The 22091-nt window shown below is 47.4% G+C and overlaps 1 protein-coding gene and 1 long non-coding RNA gene across 6 annotated transcripts in view; one reads left to right on the top strand and one right to left on the bottom strand.

Annotated features, from left to right (window-relative positions):
- Gab1 (GRB2-associated binding protein 1) overlaps window positions 1-18900 on the bottom strand; it is a 107925-nt gene extending 89025 nt beyond the window's left edge. For 2 of the 4 annotated variants that reach the window (XM_039097821.2, XM_063278117.1), the window contains exon 1: window positions 18548-18754. In XM_039097821.2, the coding sequence (XP_038953749.1) occupies window positions 18548-18619 (72 nt within the window). In that variant the 5' untranslated portion in view covers window positions 18620-18754. Of the gene's footprint in view, window positions 1-9633 lie in introns of all 4 variants that reach the window. The other 2 variants (NM_001108444.1, XM_039097824.2) reach the window with 2 other exon arrangements.
- Window positions 192-9990, top strand: LOC120098604 (uncharacterized). 2 transcript variants are annotated; one of them, XR_005496977.2, is made up of 3 exons: window positions 192-318; window positions 5587-5673; window positions 9529-9990. It is a non-coding gene; the product is annotated as an uncharacterized LOC120098604 (long non-coding RNA). The 2 variants fall into 2 exon arrangements; XR_010060455.1 differs by having other exon boundaries at window positions 5587-9990.
- Window positions 18901-22091: the final 3191 nt, after the last annotated feature.

Below are 22091 nucleotides of genomic sequence, written 5' to 3'. Positions count from 1 at the left end.
ATCTACATAGAGAATTACAGCCAGGGCTACTTGATAAGACCCTGTCTCAAAGAAAACTAAAAAAGGAAAAGTAAGAACAATATAATTTTTTCCCTCTATTCATTAAAATAAGAAAAACGGCCTTTTTTAAGTGCGTGCGCGCGCATGCGCACAGGCGGCATTTCGCGGTCATCCTCCATTTTGTTTTCCAAACAGCGGTTCTCTATGGCCTGCAAGCCCTGGGGAGCCATCAGTCTGTGCTGCCTCCATGTTGGGATTACAAGATGCCCCACCATAGATGGCGGGCGGAAGATACGCGGATCCTGAAGAGGTCATCTTGTAAGTAAGGTCTTTTGCCGACTGCATGTTCACCCGGTCCGTGCACTTCTTTATCTTTCTCAGATCTCTTTCTTTCTTTTCGTTTTTGTCCACGTGGAAAGGTTTAATGTAAGGACAAGACAAGGGAGAGGGACGAGAGAGAGAAGAGGAGAGTAAGGGCGGCCATGAGCACATGGAGGGAAGGGGGAGGGGAATGGAGAGACGGAGAAAGGAGGAAAAAAGGAAGGGCAAGAGAGCTAGAGTAAGAAAGAGCAAGAGCTCCTATCTCTTTCTTTACTTAAGTGCTTCAATAAACCCCTCAGAGTTATTAGACGTGGTTTAAAAAAAAAAACAAGAACTCGTGTGTAAAAACGGGACTGTGTTCAAGGCAAGAACTTACTTCAAAGATGCGATGTCTTTCAAGAGCCAGCTCCCGCTGCCTTTGATACTAGCTCAGGCCTCTCACGGAACAACTTTCCAAATTGGAACGAAACACAGTTGCTTTAAAAAAAGGATTCAGAGTATCTTCAAGTTGCTTAACAGTTTCTTTGATATCCCTGCTGTTGGCCTGTTTCACTCAGTTCGCATAAACTGAATTCAGGCTTCATGAATGGACCAGCAACAAGACATACTCTGATTTTCAGCTAAACTCTGAGGCAAACGGGCAGGCGTATAAACAACCAAATAGCGTAATCTTGAAGCGAAATAAAAAGGTCCCCAGTTATAGATTTTTAAAGGTTTAAATATACTGGGGATATTAAGATTTATGACCTAAACCAGGCACAGTGGAACACACCTTTAATCCCAGAACTAGAGAGACAGAAACAGATCTTTGTTGAATTGAAGGGCAACCTGGTCTATACAGAGTCCTAGACCAGCCAAGGCTGCAGAGTGAGAGCATGGCTCTGTCTCAAAATTACTAACAGTATTACCTAAAATCAAGTACCAACATAGTATATCAGTCTATGTATATAGTCTATTTAAATAGGTAGTTATAAAAACATAATAATCACAGAATAAACAATGAGTCTAAAAAACATTTCCCCATGGGCTACATAAGACCCTCTCTGAAGGGAGGAAGGGAGGGGATTGGGGGGGAGGGGGCTTTGAGGAATAGGGTAGGCCTGGGGGTTGGAGGTTTTTCTCTTTAGTAGCTTATAATGTCATTGTCAATAAGTCCACTAACTTATTGCCTTATAACCTTTTTTTAAAATGCGCTATACCCCCAAGAGAATACTGTGAGAGGCAGCGCTTTCATTGACAGTTTATGGCATTTTTAAGTTGCACTTGGATGACTTCCTGATTAGCACTCCCCAACCCCTCCCCCCAAACAGAAATACTAAGACTCGTTTCCTGTAAACACAGGGAGATGGCTGGGAACCGCCAGCTCTTGGTTAAATATATATGGCTCCCAAAAATTAAACTCGGAATATTAAGGCCAGTAAGACGCATCTAACAAGCGTATGAGTACAGCAGCAACAAAGAGCAAGGGTATGAAGTCACCTGGAAAAAGAGACACTCCCGTGCTTGGTCTTCAGGGCCTAGAGCAGAGTGGCAGCCATGAAGAGCGCCTTCCTGGGTTGCCAGCATCAGTGGGAGAAGCTGGCTCGATGTCACCACCAGCACGCAGCGATAACCCTCCTGCTTGCTTCAGCAGCTAAGAATCTACTGACCCAACTCACTTAGGCTCTGAGCAGTACACGGGTGTGGCCTCCACTTCCCATAATGACAATAATGACCCTCAACACTTACAAAGCAGGTGTGAAGATGCTCAGAGATCTTGTGGGCAGATGGGCAGGGTCCTTAGAGGATGGAGTGCTCCTGAGTAAATAAGCCATGGAGAAAGGGGAGCGGGTGGGGGTGCTGGGAAGGTAGAAAAGAGAAGGGAGACAGATGGGTATTGTAGTCAGCACAACTCTTAAGACTTAAGAGTTCTAAGGAACATTGTAAGTAGAAAAGCAAAGATGTCGGTGCCAAGATGGACAGAGTTATTAGGATGGACAGTTTAATAAAAGTGGGTAACAACACATCACATTATACATATCTCCCAACCAGTATTAATATTTGTGATCAGTGTCTCTCTGTGAGGTATCTGAACAGAACATTAGAACTCTCTGAAGGAAATCCTATATCAGCAACAACAAAAGCCAGCTTTCCACATGAAGAGGGAGTTCGTTAGGACACAGCCTTCATTCCTCTGCTAGGGTTAGCAGCCATTCCTGCCTGGTCCACTTCTTGAATGATTTCTCATAATAGACCGGGCCTCTCTGCTCTCACTCCTGAGTGTGGACTTGGGGAGATATGTTGAAAAATTGGAGGTTTGACTTCTATTGTTAGGTACAACCAGTTTGGTGCTCCTAACTGAACCAATCTGAAAACGAAGAAGCAGTACAAGCCAGTTGGCCTATCTTCAACAGGCAGGGGGAAAGGTATTTGAATTTTTAACTATTCCAGGAAATCTGACTTTAATAATATGCATTCAGATCCTATAACCAGAAAAACCAGAACTCATGAAGAAGAACTAATCCTCCTTCACCTCTCCTCTTCGTCTCTAAGCCATCTGGATGCTCTTTGGAACGGATTCACATTCTTGTCTAATGGGTGTCAACTTAATTCCTTCTTTGACTCACATCTTTTGAGGTCTTAGCAGTGCTCAGGTACTTTTTAATTCTAACCATTCTGAATATTCTCTCTTAGTTTTGTCACCTAAGCACATCCTTTTGGAGGGGTAAGCTGATGTCAATCACAATGAGAAAACAGCAAAACAAAATGAAATGAAAGAGGAAAAACTAAACACCTGTATTGCCAAGGGTCCTCTATCCCCCCTCATCTCAAACGAAGAAAAAAAGAAAAGAAAACAAAGAGGATAGATCATTCTGGGCATTGATTCAGCCTTCCCATCCCTAATATTTGCTTTTACTAGGTTTTTCTTTCTCCATTTTCCCTTTGCACCAGGATCGGTATTTCTCCAACTATTATTTGAGGCTCACCTACATCAAACCATCAGGGTTGTCCGGGTTTTTAATGTGGTATTCTAGGGCTGGGGAGGGGACTCAGTTGTAAGATGCTTGCTATGGGGTGCCTGAGTCCAGACCCCCAGTAGCCACATTAAAAAAAAGCCAGATATGGTGGTGTCCATCAGTAACTTCAATGCAAGTCAATCAGAGGCAGGGGGACTCCTGGGACCTACAGACCAGCCAGTCTAGACAGTCATCGTGTTCCAGGTTAGTGAAAGCTCCTGCCTCGAATGAATGAATGAATGAATGAATGAATGAATGAATAAGGTGGAGAGCCTCTGAAGGCATAGACCACTTTCCTCCGTGGTGCACACATATGCAGATACATAAATATGAATATCCACAAACCCCTCAGACATTCACAAAATATATAAATAATTGCTTTTTAAAAATTATTTTTCTATCTATGTGCATGTGTTGCTCTTCTGTGTATATATATGCCACGTGAGTGAAGAGCAGATCCCCTGGAGCTGAGCCACAGGTGGCCATGAACCACAGTTGTGGATGCTGGGAACAAAACTCATCTGTCTTCTGGAAGAGCAGTGCGTACTCCTTCCTGCCCAGCCATCTTGCTAGCATAGTGCTTGCCTTTTGTTTTTAAAAGTTTCTGGACTTTTACCTATACTTGCTAAGGCCATCAAATAGGAACAGGGATGAAAATAGCAAGCCTTTGCTTTAGAAGTGACCCAAGTGATGTCATAAACACAGATGCCTGGGACCACTCCCTCAAACCCTCCATTTATCCTAAACTAAAGGACAACAGCTCTCTACCAAGTTCTATCGAGGTGGCCATTACATCTGAGAACACCTGGAGCAGGTCTCTTCTCCTTCCACTTGCAATACAGGAGGAGGAAACAAGTGAGCTTGGCGAGCAGAGCCTGCACCCAACATGGGAGTCAGCACAAATACAGACTGGTCAGCCCGGCTCGGTGGGGACCGCCAATTACAGTAGCAGACCTGCAAGAGAGCCTGATTACGTGTAATTTATAAAAAGTAAACAGGCTGGGCGGCTTACGAACAATGAATGGTGATCTGCCAGCCAAGAGGTAATAAAAACCATGGATAAACTCATGAATAAAAGCATGACTCAACACCCCCGCCCCCATTCCCCAAAGCATGACTCAGCACCCCCATCCCCCAAACAGTGGGCTGTGCTCTAGCTGGGAGAGTGAGGCAAAAACAAGTATTCGGGTTGTGATTTAAAGGACAACAACTTTGGGGAGAGGTTCTGCCCACCAAATGAAACCTTTCACAGCCTGTAGTGTTCAAAGCAGCCTCTTAAGGGACTGTTCTCTAAACTTGGCCAGAGTAAAGAAATGCTTTGACTCCAGGCTTACAGCAGGACTCTGCATCTGAACTGTAGCCTCCAATTGAAGCACAGAGAGTGAGAGTGAAAGAACAAGGCCTAATTAGGGCTTCTCTACAGAGGACAGCTCACCACGGCAGGAAGGGGGGTGGGAAGGGAGGGATTGGGGGGAGGAGGTAAGCAATGGTTTACCCAGGAACTTTGGTCCTGATTCTAAATACTGCAAGAGAAATCTGTCTTCAAACACAGCCAAACGTCCCCTGCAGTGGGCAAAACAGGCATCCCAACCCCATGGGAACCTATGTCGAAGAAATGTGCCTGTTAGTAAGGCAGCTCAGGGAGTCATTCTGAAACCATAAACTTCTCTCCATGATTCTTGCTCTTAAACATATGTAAGGTAGTGAATATATGTGTTTTAAGCATATCCGTCTAATTTTCTGAGACTTGTTCTATTCCCAGGGTCTACACAATGACATTTTAGGATTATTCTGTGAGCCACCTGGGTGATTACAAAAGTGTCAGCAACTGGAGAGCTGGCTGGCGTAAGCTGTCACTTTGTCTGCAAAGTACTCTGTTCATTCAACGTCAAGGTCCCCACCACACAAAGCAAACAGTGCTTGGTGGCCATGATACTCTTAACAAACTGAGCTCAGATTACACTTATATGCAAAATATGATTTTTGCTTCCCCCATACATCTGTAAATGTATACACTCATACAATCTTCTCCCTACCTGTCACACTGAAGTCTTCAGGCTTTAGGCAAGTACCTTCACCTAATTTTCATGTTCTGTTTGTTAGTTTTGGGTTTCTTGGCAAAGGCTTTCTCTATGCATCCCTGGCCAGTCTTGAAATTGTTCTGTAGTCCCCCACTGCTCTCAAACGTGAACTCATCCCGCCTCAGCTTCCCAAGTGTTGAGATTAGGGACATGTTCTACCATAGTTGTTCTTACATTTTTATTACAAGGGAATCCCATGGGAAGAAGAGTGGCTGGAGCTCACAGAAGTCACAATGCATGCTACCCACTCATATCCTGTGAACAGCTCTATATAAGTAAGTACAACCATGAGCATCCAGTTTTACAGTTATACAGCAGTGTCTGTGCTGGTGATGGGGAGAGACCGGGGAAGGATGGCAGAGAGGAGACTAAGCAGGAGTCGTCTCCCTGCAGAGACAGAAAATGAAGGCCAGAAATTCCTGGAGGGGACTAACCCAGAATGACAGGTCTTGGGGACAACTGGGAACGGGAAAGTTCTGCAAGGCTGACTGAAGAATGGGGTAACACAACAGGACCCCTGAACATATATGCTAATGCCACATGACCATGACAACTAGGCCTGCGGAGCCAAGGGAGAGGCCTAAGCATTGCCAAGAGCAAAGGGACACAGCAGAACCAATGGGGTGGGGGGGATGGGGGGTGGTGCCATTAGATTTCTGGTTCAGAAAAGTTGCCTGACTCCCTTCACAAAAAGATTGAGAGACCAGTTAACTACAGCATTCCAGACAAGGGCAGCAGAGGGCCAAGGGTAGAGAGCTACTGAGGTGGTAAGCTGACAGGGTTTATTTTGGTTACTGCATGTGCACAATAAGGAAGCCTGTATTCTCAAGCCACTGGAGGTGGGAAGTTCAGTGCTGTCCACTTGAGGGCGCAACAGGGAGACCAAGTCTGAAAGGTGAACTGCTGGCACAGGCCCTTGGCACTTGTGTAGAGCATTTAAGCAGCTAGACCCATAAGACGGGGTGGAGAGAAGCCTCAGATTATCTGCATAAAACTGGAAGGCATTTGACTATGCCTCGAGTCTTACAGACAGGTTTTACAGGTCAGAAATGCAAGTTAGACCACTTGTAAGTGTCTAAACGTTCTTATGAAACTGAGAGCTCAGGGCCTTTTTTTTTTTTTTTTTTTTTTTTTTGGTTCTTTTTTTCGGAGCTGGGGACCGAACCCAGGGCCTTGTGCTTCCTAGGCAAGCGCTCTACCACTGAGCTAAATCCCCAACCCCAGGGCCTTTTGTTTTAACATTACGTCTCATGCCACACTGTGAGAGTAAGGCCAGAGTCTGTTCTCTTCTTCAGCTCTGTGGGTTCTGGGGATCAAACGTGGATCATAGCGCTTGGTGGTACAAGTCTTTCTTTAAAGCTGATCCGGCAGAATCCCCTCCCCCCAATAAGCACAGGACGTTTAGGAGTATACAGTCTCACAATGGATGAAAAGCCAGACTGGAGCACTTAGGGATTCCGGGACTTAAGAAGACTACAACCTGTGCCCAGTATACCCAAGAAAGAACTACAGTCATCCTCAAATGTCATAACAAGGGGCTCCATGGTAGAGGTTGCTGGAAACGGTTCTGACTGGTGAGCCAGCAGCTACGTCCACATAACCAACTCAAGGGTAGCTGGGAAAGGGAGAGATATAACCAAGTACTGGAGTCCTGCCCCCACTTCTGAAAGTGTCCCTAATTAAGCTCTAAAAACTTTGTTCCCCTTACGAAGCCTTCCTGAATTCCTGAATCACTGCCTTTTGGCTGAGTTCTGTAAGAGTGTTTCTCATACTCATCTCAGGATGAGTCACCATGGGATTGTGAGTGCGAGTACACCCCATGTCCTCTACTAACATACAGCCTCCAGAAGGTGACGGCAGTGTCCCCTCGGCCTCTTCTTTTGCATTTTCCACTGTGCCTTGCTTACATTCAGCTCTCGCTGGGTGAGTAAAGGACCTGCCCTGAGCCATGACACATCTGACCCTAGTGGGACAGCTGGTTATGTTGTATGACCTTGGACAAATCGATTAGTCTCCCTGAGGCTCATTTTCATCCCCTGTAAATGAGGGGGGTTGGACTTTTCTCCACCAGTGGGGAAGGAGATGTGACAACTGAAAAAACGAATATTCAATCGTAAATGTTGCTGTGCAAATCAAAGGCAGAGTAGATGAAAAGCCAGAGGGCACTGAACAACCAGAGTCAGGAATCTGAGAGCTAAGGAGGAACTGGCCAAGGTGGTTTAGAATTCTGGGCTCAGAAGTCTACAGCTATTGGATATACTGCGTGAGAGACCGCACAAGGTTCCACAATATGGTTTAAACACCTTCTGGGATGTCATATCCTGCCACAAACACAAAAGAATAAATGAAGCAGTGAGTAAAATAAAACGATCTCTTTACTGGGAGTTCTGTGGGTCACTGAGAATCATCTGGAAAGCTACACTGGGCAGCCCCCTGCTCGTTTGGAGCACTGTATGCTGGTAAGTTTGACCCTTGACAAGCTGATGGCTTACACAAGAAGAAACAAGGACACTACCCCTAAAATCTGTTTGATTCAGGCCCTTTTCTGGGGGTAAATGGCCTACATACTCCATGAGGAGGCTTTTAGGTAACAGCAGCGGTAGATAACGGCATTCACCAATACCCAATATTCCTGTCACTTTCTCTCGATGCGTCAAACCATTTAAACCGGAAATTCTCAGGGAAAACTTGTCAGGCCCATTATAACTTACAGAGCAGGGAGGTTCAAATAATACCTCCCTAACAGAACACAGACATCATTCCTCATTAAACCCTACATCACCATCAGAGCTCAGATTATGGAAGGTGGTGTCTTCCCAACTATTTCTCATCCCAAACTGAAATGCCACGGTGCTTGTCCACTGTGAATCAAGTGGCATTTTGCCGACCAGCAGAAGTTAAATCGTGGCTACTAGACTCTTGCTAGAGCACCAATGGGAAGGCTGAGCTGTGGACTAGAGTTGCTAATACTTTACTCTGGTAGTCACCTCTGGGCGGAGTCCTGCTAGTCAGAAGTAGGGCAGCCACATTTCCTAGTGCACTAGTAACTAAATGCTGTGGAACAGGAGGGATGGAGCAAGCTGCCTATTGAGTAAAATCACCATCACGACTGCAGTCTTGGCTACCCTACAGCCGTAACACAAGGGCAGAGCGCTGAGGACTCCAGGAACAGGGATGCACTTACTGTTTTCTCTGATAAAAAACAATTTTACAGCAACAGGCAAGCCAAAGCATTAAATACAGCAGGAACCACAACAAAAATAAGCCAAACAAAACTGCCCAGTGCCACATCGTACATCAGAGAAAACGGCCTCCTAACTAAAATCACAGTTACCTGGAGAGGCGACTCAACACTAAGACCACTCGCTGCTCTTCGGGGGGCCCCGGTTCCGTTCCCAGCACCTACATGGCAGGTGAGTCACAGCTCTCCAGGACACCAGGGGATGTGACTGCTGCTGCTGGCCAACTCCACCACTGTGCCCGAGGCACACATGCACTGGTGGCACAGGTAAGCGGTTCTAGCAAACGCCCATCCATGTAAAACTAAATCTAAAGAATTTGTAAGGAAATAAAATTCCATTTATCTGCCTATTTCATGTAGTGACCGAAAGCTAAGATAAATTCAATTTAATCTTGTGTCATGAGAGTAATTAGAGCCTTATTTGCTTTTTTGGCACTGTCTCCCTTCAGAGGTCAGGCCTCTCCCCTAACAGACAATGGAGCTGCCCCTGTTAGTTCCCATGTGCTCTCTACTCTTGAGACCAGAAGACTGCATCGCACTGGACTTAAGCTATTTGAGTCAAAGCAAAAGAAAATAAATAAAAAGGGAGGAAGGAAACCCACTTAATAGTATAGTTAAAGCAAAGTTTAGTATTTTTCTTCCTTTAAAAAAATGGAGGATTTTTAAATTGAAAAGAAATGCTTAGACTTTAGTAGATTGTTTAAAATTCTAAAAACAATGTGGCAGTTTGGTCCTCACCTCCATTTTAGGATGTTGGGGGGTTTTTGTTTTGTTTTTGTTTTAAGAATAGACAAGGAGGAATTCAAAGCAAGAAGCCTAGATAGAGTGAGAGAAAAGAGGGAGAGAACGTGAGAAAAAGAACCGTTAGTAAATGCGACATTCTTTCCAGAGCAGAAGAATGAACGATAACTCGGTTTAGAAGAATGACAAACATTTCTGGAAAGCATGCCAAGGCAAGGAAAGGACAGCAGTAGGAGAACATTAAATTACTCACATGAGCCCTTCCAGCAGCTCTCTCCTTTACCTACTCCACCTCCACCACCGTGTGCTGGCCCTACGGTGGCAGAGCCGAGGCGAACCACATGGAAAGTTTTTGTTCCAGATAATGGTGCAGGACGGGACTTGGCGGCTACAAGTTGTAATCAGCAAGCCTCAAGAGCTATAGTAACAGAGATAAGGCCCAAATATGCATTACAAGGCCCTGCCTCTCGGGAGGTAGGACAGCCAAAGCCAAGGTTACCATGTTGCTATGATTTTGGAAAGAACTTTTCAAATAGGGAGTTGTTTTTTTTTTTTACCCCTCTCTAGATGGATAAAAGAATTGTCTAAATATAAAGATTCTTCCAGTTCATGTACCTTTGTATTAATTACAGTGTCATGTGAACGAGTCTGCAATGATCTATCTAAAACCTTAGCTCCTGAAGTGACTTTTCCCAGCAATCCTATAGGCTTAATCATTGCCTACAATCCCTGAAAGTTCCTAAACCATCCCCACCCCGGGTTAGAGGGGAAGAGTCTACCAGTGTAACAAACGAACAAACGTGGAAATCCACATCACGATGGGCCGCTTTCCGCTCAGTAATCTGAAGAATACTAATTTTATCTGAGCTCTAATCCCAGGGGAGAGGAGAAAGAGCCTTGATAGTCTAAGCTTTCTGTACCTAGTGGACACACGGGCCGAGATAAAGAGAGTCACAGAAATGTGACTTCAAGTTCAAATGGCAGATTCAGAGGGAGCTCAGGATAGATGGAAACAGGCCACCAAGTTAATGCCAGGAATGTGAATGAGAGGACCCCCCAACACCCTGTCGTCAGTCAGAAGAGCTTTCAAGCGAGCCAATGGCGTGATTCTCGCCCTCCAACACTGGCTGGCCCTCACACAGCTGGGCTAAGATGGCCTCCAAAGTCCAAGTTCAGGCGCTAGCAGCTCAGAAGCAAATGAATCAAAGGCTCCTTTATTCTCCTTCCCACACGAACATGCTCCTTCTCTGTTGTAAACGGAAGGCTTGCCAGAATGAATTACTTCGCTCAAAGGAGACATAAAGAAATCTTAACTAATGCAGGTTCCTCGGAATTTTAATAAGCTCAGGTGACCGCACAGGTTGCTGTGTTTCTGTCTTCTTGGTTGCAGAAAACACGCCGTGGCTAGGTGCCCATGAGAAAGAATCTTATTAAGTCATAGCAGAAACAAAAACTTCTCCAGTGAAAAGTTACAGCTGACATCCAAACTCCAGGCATGAAGCCCCAGCCTTCCGAGGCACTTCTTGTCGCTTCTTCGTCCCCTTCGATCTTCTGAAGCCTTCCTTCCCTTAGGATTTTGCTACTGCTGAGGGCTGCACCTCAGTTCTTCCTGGAACAGCTTGAGATTCCGGTGGGAAGTTTTCTGGGATCATCCTCTTCCCTCTCTGCTCTCAGTCTGAACTCTTAGGCAACTACAGCCCGTAGCCCTCATTTGGCAACTAATCCCAGAGAGCTACCCAGCTGATCTCTTAGTAGAACTATGGAAATGTTCGTGCAGCTATAGCTGGTTTTCACGGAGCAGAAACTCCTCACAGGCAGGGAGTGGACAGGTGCCTCCACTGCATTCCACACAGGCCGGGAACCAAAGCTCCCGAAATACCTGTTTATTTACTCAGCCAGCAGATAAGCTGTAGAACTGCCATCCTGAGCCAGGTACTGCTTGTGGGTACACCCGGCACCAACTCTGCTCGCCTGCACTGAGAGAAATACTGGGGAGCCCACAGAATTCCTGCCACGTTCCCTCGACTACCAGAGATGAGCAGGAAGGCCTAGCAAGTAAGTAGCTCTCCATCTGCCCTCCCATGCTCCCCTCCAACCTCCACCTCTCACCTCCACCCCACCACCAACACCACCCCCTGCCCCTGACAGCTCTACAGCCCTCCCGTTCCCACCCCTCCAGATAAAGAAACAGGATCAGACTGGTCAAGGATCAGGTGGGAGGCCAGGGGCATGGCCAGAGGCACAGCCCAACTCCACGTTTCCTCCCACAGCTGGCAAAATGCACTCTGAAACCCTTCAGTAGTCTGAGACAGGGTCTTGCTTGCTATGTAGTATTTCTTAAGATGCTAGCCTCAAAGTATGTAGTCATGGTGACCTTGAACTTCTGATCCCCTGCCTCTACCTCCCAAAGGCAGGGGTTATGGTGTACTCCACCATGCCCAGCTGTACACAGTGCTAAGGACTGACCCTTGAACTTCATCTGTCACGGCAGGCACTCACTCAGCTAACCCTCATCCCCAGTGGTCATTGCTTTAAACCCAGCAGCACTCTACCCCGCAGTCCTGACAGAGGCTGAGGCGGGCGAACAGAACTTCTCTAACGTTGTTCACCCTCAAGAGCAGGGCATCTAACTGCCAGCAGCTCCTCTCCAGGTGGGCTGGCCAAGCTGGAAACTGGTTGGATGAAAGTTGGCTGAGAGAGACCACCAGATGGCCTCCAGCTTTATTTCCTATGATGCCACCTATGCACAAATGACACAGGCTCCCAATGTCAGTACCATTTATAGTTGCCACGTTGACACTGGAAAGACTCATAAAACGAACAAAGAAAAGCAGCACCTGAATTCTCCAAGCATGAACGTCCCTTCTCTTCACTGGCCAATCCCTCCTCTCATTAAAAAAAAAGGGGGGGGGGCTGGGGATTTAGCTCAGTGGTAGAGCGCTTACCTAGGAAGCGCAAGGCCCTGGGTTCGGTCCCCAGCTCCGAAAAAAAGAACCAAAAAAAAAAAAATATATATATATATATATATATATCTCCACTTCCTTCTTTGGCAAAGCTGAGTAAGTACCTGTTTTGGGTTTTACAAGTTTACAAGTTTAGAAAGAAAAGGAGGATGAAGTTTGGGGGCTTAAAAACGTGATAACAAAAGTACCATCCAAAATGAAATAACTCCCAAATAGGACTTCCAAATCCCTGAAAGGTAACGATTGTATTTAGGGATTCAGCAAGCTTAACGGGAGAGCATTATACAACTTACCATTCGCCCAGGCACAACAGAAGAATTAACTCTCATTAACTAAGTAGGAAGGCTTAATGTAATTGCTAGTTAAAGACCTGTGTCAACAGACAATGGTCCTGCTGCACTTCAAAAGGTGGAATGGAGTTGGCAGGAACCGGAAGTGAATGTTCACTAATGTGAAGACCACAAGGGAAAATGTCCTTCCACAGGGACAAGGGAAAATGTTCTTCAACGGGACAGCTGGAGGATTTCAATGTGAGAAAGGCCAGGAGAGCTAGATCATAGGCTTCAGGATTAGCACACACCCTCAGTTATCCTTGAGCCAAAGGGATGCCGCCCAGGCTCCCTCTACCATGTCAGATGTCAGTGCCCACCCAGTGAGAAAGACTCCTCTCCTGAACTAGAGGCCTGCTCCCAAAGTCCAGGCGAAAACTGCCCTGTAATTGACAGGTGCAGCAGACAGAGCTCAAGCTGGGTGACAGATTATCAGGCGAGGAACTGGCTGAGGGAGGCCTTGCTCCAGGGCTGTCTGCTATCAGGCCACCTTGCTCTGGCTTCCCAGGCAGGTTCTCCTACTGAGATGGAACACCTGCTCACTGACACCTGCCCAGAGCTGACAGCCAGGCTATAGGCAAGCCACAGGGACGCTCCCCAGGCAGAGCAATAGCGAGGGCAGCTGGATTGAAGCAAGCCTTTATTAATCCACTTACATCTACTTCTGTGAAAATTTCAAGTCCTGATGGGAAAGTGCACCATTGCTTTAAAAAAACAAACCAAACAACCTTTTCATTGGATTTGTTCTTTGCTGTTTGCATGTATGTGCCGTGTGCATTCTGGATATTATAACCCCCACCGTTACTTTTTAAAACAAGACCTTAGGAAAATATGCCAAAATGTATATTTTATAAATTATCAGGAGAGCTGTTCAATGGCTGCCAACCCAAAGATAAGCTATTTAAGGAGATGAGAAGTCTAACTACCCTAACCTGACCATTACACTTCGCACACACATACCGAATCACCACTGTAGCCCCAAATGCTTAGACAGCAATGAAGACATTCTTTTGGGTGTTGCCTTGGCAAGCCTCAAGTCTACTAGTAAGAATGATCTTGTTTCTCTCTCTCTCTCTCTCTCTCTCTCTCTCTCTCTCTCTCTCTCTCGTGTGTGTGTGTGTGTGTGTGTGTGTGTGTGTGTGTGTGTGTGTTTGTACGTGTGCTATGGATCTTGGGCTAAGGTCAGAGGACACCTTTCAAGAGGCAGTCCTCTCCTCGAAGGGGTCAACTGAGGCCATCAGGTGTGCCCTTACTGCGGCGCCCATCGGCGCCCATCTCCCTCAGCCAGGACTAAGCCTGAACTTTGGATCTTCCCCCCTCCACCTCCCAAGTGCTGGGATGACAGGCTCGGTGAGACAGTGTGATTGGTTCAGAAGTGCTGGATCGCAAACACGGGACTTCCTGTACACTGGGCAAGGCTGAGCTACATCCCCAGCCCTGCAAATTTTAATTTTAATAAGAAATCAGAACTGAGCTGAGCCCAGAATAGCAGGAGTTCCCTCGACTGAGACCACGGTGACTAAGCTGGGGAGGTCACTCAGCAAAACTGAAAGAAAACATGGAGATGTTCATCCCCGCTGTGGAGAAACCTCAGCAAGCTGCCAGAGCAGGGTGCATGGAACAAACTTCTTACCCTTCAGCATGGGAAAGACTCAAGACTTGGGAGTCTCCTCCTGTCGCCTCTCTGCAAGAAAGTTCTTCACGAGGACAAGAAACCAACGCTGTGACAGTGACGGGACAGAGCGACATTGTGGACACGAAGTTGGAGCTGTACAGAACTCATCGGGGGCCACAATTTGAGATGGTTTTAAAGATGAAATCGATCCTTTTTTTGCACGTGCATGTGTTGTGCATGTTTGTGTGTGCTTGGACACATATATGTGCAGGAGCACATATGTGCATTATGTGCACAGGCACACTGATGACATCAGGTGTGTTTCTCAATGGCTATTTCTTGTATTAGAGGAACTCTTCAATGTAGGAGTTTGCTAATCCCAGCTAACCCCACTGTCCAGCTGGCCCCAAGTATGCATAGCTCCCTATAGCTGGCATTACAGGCTGCCACCACACCTGCCCTGGTTTTCACACGAGTTCTGGGGGTCAGATCTCCAGTTCTCACATTCTCATACATAAGCCAAAATGGTTTATCCATTAAGCCATCTCTCTGACCCGAAAACTTGGTTTTGTTTTGTTGTTTGTTTGTTTGTTTGTTTTTGTCACTTACAAGCCTTAACAATCATTTGGATCCCTCTATAAATACTCCAAGCAATTAGCGAGACAAAAGTCAGAGTCCCACGGGCAACATTTCCCAGCAGAACCATGACACTCAAACTCCCTTAGGTCTCATTTAATAATTACAGTGCAAGCATCCAAGATAAGCTTTTCACGCTGAATATGCTCATTAAAAACCATTATCAGGCCAGAAAGATGGCCCAGAGGGTTAAGGCTCTTGCCCCTATGCCTGGCAACCACAGTCTGATACTCACTCAGGACCCACATGGGGGAAGGGAAGAGCACACTGCAGAGTACAAGTTGTCCACTGACCTCCAAGCCATGGAAGTGAGCGTGTGCCCCACGAGAGCTCGCCCTCCCTCCCCTCTCTCCCTCTCTCTCCCTCTCTCTCTCTCTCTCCCTCCCTCCCTCTCTCTCTCCCTCTCTCTCTCTCTCTCTCTCTCTCTCTCTCTCTCTCTCTCGTGTGCACATGCATAAAACACACACACACACGGAAGGAAGGAAGGAAGGAAGGGAAAACAGATTGAAAAATATTGCCAGGCATGGTGGCACATGTCTTTTATCCCAGCACTTGGCAGGCAGAAACAGACAGATCTCTGAGTTCCAGGCCAGCCATGACTACACAGTGAGATCCTATCAGGGGGGAAAGCTGTCAAAAGTGGGAAAGAAAGAGCTCAGTTGTAGAACATTGGGAACTATGTTTGAGGCCTTGGGCTCAAGGCCTTGGGCTCTACCCTCATAGATAAAAATATAAAAATTTGAAAAATAAAAACCATTATCAATCATTCTTTGGCCTACTTTGCAGGATTTTCACCAAAAAGGAAAAATAGAATAGAAAAAAATGCATGTATTCATGCCTTTAAAAAAACAAAACCAGATGGATACCCAGGTCAAAGATTCAATACTCTGAGGATGTCAAATCTAGGGACTAAACCTGACAGATAAACATCAGTTGCAGGCCGCCGTCATCTTCTTGGCAGTCGCCTGTCTACTACCATCCAGGCCATCCTCATCTACTCCACTAAGGTGTGAAGAAGCACTAGTCAGCTGGAGACACGGCTCACATGAGAAAATGCTTCCCACAGAAGCACAAGAAACTCAGCCCAACCCCAGCTCCATGAAACAAACCAAGCTGCTGCACTTTATAATCCCAACACTGGTGAGGTGGAGACAGGAGGATGCCTGATCTCACTAACGAGCCCCCTGACCCTAATCCGTAAGCCTCAGATCCCAGTGAGACCCTTTGAGAAGAGCGAGGTGGAACAGCGAGCTTCACTGGAATGGCATACCTGAGGTTGACCTCTGGCCAACACAAATGCACATGTGCATGTATGCCTACACGCATGCGCGCGCACACACACACACACACACACGCGCAAGGAAACCACTAGTTCTCCACCAAGCAAGAAATTCCTTGGCTTCCCCCCACACCCTGCTTACTGAAACACAATTTAGGGACTGAGTTTTCTCCTGAAGGCATCTATAAAAATCAACACCACTCAACTCAGACACACAGATAGAAACCACTTTGCATTCTGGCTGACTTTCTCTGCACTTGCTTTAAGACTCTGTTGTTCCCCAAAACTTTAAAAGCTACTTAGGAGCAAAGGCTGGGGCACTGTGTATCTGATTGGTTCTTCTTCCTTGAGTTCTCGCCTAATTCAGAGAAAGTATATACTGGAAAGACTTGATGACTCAATCTGAGCTTCACATTTCGCAGACCCCCAACCCCTGAATTCACCCACTCTTCCCTGATTCAGAAGCTACCAGGGTTTGGAATGATTGGGACTTGAATGGGAGAAAATTGCTGTGGTCATACAATGAGACATGTAAATATATAGAATCATATATTCCCACACAGTTGATTTCTTCATGTGTATTTATTATTAATATTTTTATAATCAACTGTACTTTGTTTTTGTGTTTGTGTGTTTTGTTTTTGAGACATGTTCCTAGGTAGCCTGGAATTTGCTACAGAGACGAGTCTGGCCACGGAGCCTCCCATTTCTGTCTCTGGAGTGCTGGAGGCATATACCGCCTGCCCAGTTTTTATTTTGTTTGTCCTTTATTAGCTGTCGATTTTTCTTCCTGCAAGGCTTTTCTCCTTACCTCGTGGCTGGTAACTCGTACAGAACTCAGCACGTCTGCTGTGCCATAAAGTAAGGTGAACGAGTGCCCTGAACTGCACTCCAGCAAATATACTGTACTTTAGTTTCCTCAAGATTCCTAAAAACGTCTTTCCTAAATAGTGCCGTATCTTTATTTCCTCACCCCTCATCTCTTCACACACAATCGTCTCTTCAGAGCTAATCCCGAAGACACCACTGCCACTCTCGAATTTTTGGAATCAAGTGGCCATCTTTACCGAGAAATCCAGGCAAAGCGTGACAGATGGAGAGACATCTTTGGGGAACCTCTGACAATTTGTCAAATCACATCTTTCAATGAAATTACTTGACTGTAATAAATTCTACCAGAAGGTAAGCCAGAAACTCGCTGGTGAGCTTCGTGAAAATAAATATTGTCCTGTCTCATGCAAGCGAGTAATCAGATGGTACTCGGTGTAGGCTCCCCTCCCACCAGAAACAGGTTTCATCAAAACAGGTAGTAAGCTCTACCTAAGTGGGTACACGGTTTGCTTTTGAAAAACACATTTTTACCCTAAAAATATTTGCTTCAAATACCAGGACAAAGTGTCATTTCTTTCCTGGCAGGGGACATGGTAAAATTAGCTGATCTGAAGCAGGGCTTAAGATCCCAGACTCCTGATGAGGATACAGATTTTCACTCAACTATTATAGGTTCCTTCAAGATACAGTTTTCCTACCAGTGAACACAGTCAACTCACAATCAGCATCTTGAATCAATTACGCAAATACCAGTTAAGCCGTTCTGGAGCCCGGGAAAAGAATCCCCAACACCAAGAAATCCCTGTTGGCTTCAGCTGTCCCCTCCTGCGGGGCTTGACAGTGCGTCTAAGAAGCCCAAACACCAGCCACCAGGCTCCCCCCAGCGCCCTCCTGTCGCATCAAACCGCCAGGGTTCTCAGGCCAAAATCCAGTGTCCCTCAAAGCAAAACCACGAAAATGTGAACCCTGCTAAGCAGACGGTAGGGCTCGTAAGAACTTTTTTTTTTCCTTTCCCTTGAGCGAATATTTTGAGAAGTTTGCCTTTATTATCCACTTCTTGTGTCCACGGTTCACTTCCCTCCACCTCCTGGAGACGCAAAGGAGAGCGGACGCGGACCCAATCGAGAACCTGTGAGTACTACTACTCACGGAGAGCCGGGTGAAGGGAGATTTAACAGCATCGTGAGAATCTAATATACATAATAAAAGAAGGTTCTGTCTCCCCGTTTCACCCCGCCCTTGCTAAATGGAATCAACAACTAAACTATGCAGCCAGCTTTGAGCTGGAAAACTGGGCTCCTCTAACAGACAAGGCCTGCAAGGAAGGCGGTCTGCAATACGGAGAGAGAAAGTTTGGCCGCCGAGTGGACGTCAGGGTGGGACTGAACTGCACCGGGTCCGGAGCCCGCCGGCCGAGAGAGGGATCGAGGAAGAGGAGGACGGGATTCCTGGAAGAGCCTGCCCGGCGCGCAGGCTGCTGCACCGCGGCCGACGGTGCCCTGACCTGTACTTACATAACGCTTCAACTTCTTCTCCGGGGGGGACTTGCGGAGCCATCCCGAGCAAACCACTTCGCCGCCGCTCATGGTGCACGCCGTGAGGGCTGGAGGACCAGGCACCGGAGGGGTTGGTGGACACAGCGGACGCGCTCCGGGCACAGCGAGCACACGCAGCCCAGAGGACGTCGCAGATTCCCCCGACGGGGCGGCCCGGCTCCCCGCGCCCTGTGCTGGCGATCGAACCTCTCTCCCGCAGATCCGCGGACCGAAGAGGAACCCGATCGGGAACCGCGGGGACCAGGTCTCTCCGGCCTTCTTTCAGTGCACCCTCCTGGCCGCCAGGCGCACCGTCCCGCCGCCTAGGCAGCGGTCGGGCTCGGCTGGGACTCTGCCCGAACAGGGAGCCGGGAGCTGGAAGCCCTGCGCTCCGCCCCTTGAGGACGGGACCTCCCGCGGTCTCTCCCCGCTGCGGACCCCACGCTGCACGCGCACACACAATGCCCGTGCGCGGTGTCCGCTCCGCTCCGCCCGCTGGCGCTTTCACACTGAGAGGGGCTCGATCTTCTTCCCTCTGCTCGGAAAAGGGCGCCTGGAAAGGCGTGCGGCGTCCGGGTGGCAGCCGGCTCAGGGGCAGGTCCCGAGCCGCCTACAGAGTTCGGGGACCAGCGGCGAGGACCGGGGCGTCGCCGGGCGTCGGGGAGGTCGCGGGTCCGCGGCGGGAGGGTGGGTCTGCGCACCAGCCTCGGATGAGGGCGGGGATCAGCGCAGGGACGAAGCTCAGGGCGGCTCTGCTCTGGGGAGGGACCCCTCTGTCCCGTCCCCTGCGCTCCTCCCCCACCCCGGGGGCGCGCGGCGGGTTCGGGGAGGCGCGGCCCGGGCTCCAGCCCTCCTCCTTCTGGCCTTTCTGCCTCCCCTTCCCACGATCGGTCGCCTCTAGCTTCTGCCCAGACTTTCTCTGAAACTCCTCCGGAGCGCTTCCAGCCAAAACAACAAGGGCTGGGGAGGCGGGGCCGGCGCTGGGAGGGAGCGAGATGGCAGAGGCACCCTGGGATCTGTAGTCAGCCGGCGCGCTGGGGTCCCTGCCGCCCCGGGCCCGAGCGCTGGGGAAGACGGCGGTCTCCGGGAACGCAGCGCCACCCCAGTGTGAGCGCGGGAGTGCCGGGCACACTCGCCAGCTCTGTCTGAGTTTGCCATCTTGACAACCCCCGGTGTCAGAAGTTTGTACTCGGCTGTTCCCTAGTGATCTAGAGTTTCGGAGGGTTTTCCTTACTAGACAGCCTGAAAAGAGAGCCCAGTCAGGAAGAAGAACCCACTTGAGCGGGTCCTAGTTGCTCAAGACTGAAGGCCTGCGACCCCCGGACCAGGAACGCGCCAGAACCCTCACTGTGCACCCAGAGATCAAGGGGGACCTCCTGGGTGACTAGGGCCTGACCCAGGAGTGGTGTGGCCTCTTAGCCTCCTCAAAGCAATCAGTTGCATGTATCTCTGAGGCAGGAAAAAGTCTCACACTACCTCCATTCATGGGCTGTTTCTTCCAGTAGGTTTGTGTTTGCTTAAAACCTGCCCTGGGATGTTGGACAGGAAACAAAATCGTACTGGATACCTAATTCTATTTGCCTTCGTGTGTGGTTTACAGTTATTACACCTGGGCCGAGTTTAAGAAAGTCTTGTAATCGAGCTCTTCCTCCTGGTGTGCTTGAAACAAAGCTTTGGAACAAACTTTAGGAGGCGACATAATCAGATAAATACTCTGAAGAGTTGGGCGTGGTGATGTGTGCCTTTAATTCTAGCGTTGGGAGGCAGAGGCAGGCAGATTTCTGAGTTTAAGGCCAGTTTTGTCTACAAAGTGAGTTTTAGGACGGCCATGACTATGTAGAGAGACCCTGTCTCAAAAGGAGGGCTTGTGTGAACATACAAATAGATAAACATGCATTTCTGAGAAGTAAGAGTTTGGGGCTTTCCTATTAAATGCGTGTTCTGGGCTGGGGATTTAGCTCAGTGGTAGAGCGCTTACCTAAGAAGCGCAAGGCCCTGGGTTCGGTCCCCAGCTCCGAAAAAAAAAAAAAAGAACCAAAAAAAAAAATAAATGCGTGTTCTGAATCGGAAACATTGTAGGTTGTAGAGAGGGGAAAGTGCTGGAAGCCTGGCCTGGTGGAGCCCCTGCAATCCCAGACCTGAGGAGACAGAGCAGGGCGAAAGAGAAAGAAAGAAAGAAAGAAAGAAAGAAAGAAAGAAAGAAAGAAAGAAAGAAAGAAAGAAAGAAAGAAAGAAAGAAAGAAAGAAAGAAAGAAAGAAAGAGAAAGAAAGAGAGAGAGAGAGAGAGAGAGAAAGAGCGAACGAACAGAGGGAGAAATGGAGACCGGAGTGAAGAAATGAAAGAAAGAAAAGAGAATTAGGTAATAAGACAAAAGCCTTGGCATATGAGAAGAGACAATGCCCTTTATCTTTGCCACAGGTGCTTGTCAAATGGAAAGGTATAATCTATCTGGTCTTACTCAGCGTTTGGAATTTCAAATAGAGCTTTAATCCAAATGGGTTTCAGATCTTCCATTTTTATACACAGAAATCTATACGTGCGTTTGGCAGCTTACTCCGGTAGTCCCAGTACTTGGGAAACTGAGACAGGAGGATTACTGTGAGTTCTAGGTCAGCCTAGGCTAGATAGAGTATAAAAACTAGTCTCGAAAAAAGAAGATGAATTTAAAGTGTGACACTGAGCCCTGGAAAATGGCTCTGGGATTAAAAACACTGGCTGCTCTTCCAGAAGTTCTGGATTTGACTCTTAATACCTATACGGTCCCAGAGGATCAGACATCCTTTTCCAGCCACCATAGTTACCAAGATGCACATGGTTCACAGACATACATGTAAGCAAAACATGTACACACATAAAATAAATATTTTTAAAAGTATTGCCTTAGATTTATGTTTGAGCCCATGAGATACGCCTCCACATAGTACACAGGCAGAGAGAGATCATAAGGCATAGCTTGAACACAAGAAACCTCAAAGCTCCGCCTCCAAACACACGAATACTTCCTCCAACAAGGCCACACCTCCTCCAACAAGGCCACGCCTCCTCCAACAAGGCCACACCTCCTCCAACAAGGCCACACCTCCTCCAACAAGGCCACACCTCCTAATAGTGCCACTCCCTGTGCGCTAAGCATTCAAACACATGAGTCTATGGGGGCCGTGCATATTCAAACTACCACACATTGTTGTAGGAAAAAACCTATATTCTTACCTATATCCTACTTTCACATCATTGAATCATATTTTGTGTATGTGCATTATAAAATCCACTAGTATAATATAATGTAGTGTAATTAGAAGCTCATGCTTCTAATCAGCATTGAGGAGGCTGAGGTTGTGTGAGAATCTGTCTCAAAAAAATGAATGAATAAATAAGTAAACAATTGGCAATGGTATTACATATGAATAGGCCGGGTTTTATTCACATAGCAAATGTCTACACACTGTGTGACACTGGCACACCACAGAGCAGAAGGGCCGACATGGTCTCTCTTGTCTACTTTGCAAAGAAAAAAATTACAGG

The sequence above is a fragment of the Rattus norvegicus genome, chromosome 19 (assembly GCF_036323735.1).
Source record: "Rattus norvegicus strain BN/NHsdMcwi chromosome 19, GRCr8, whole genome shotgun sequence".
NCBI lineage: Eukaryota > Metazoa > Chordata > Mammalia > Rodentia > Muridae > Rattus > Rattus norvegicus.
This window is presented reverse-complemented; position numbering and strand designations above follow the sequence as displayed.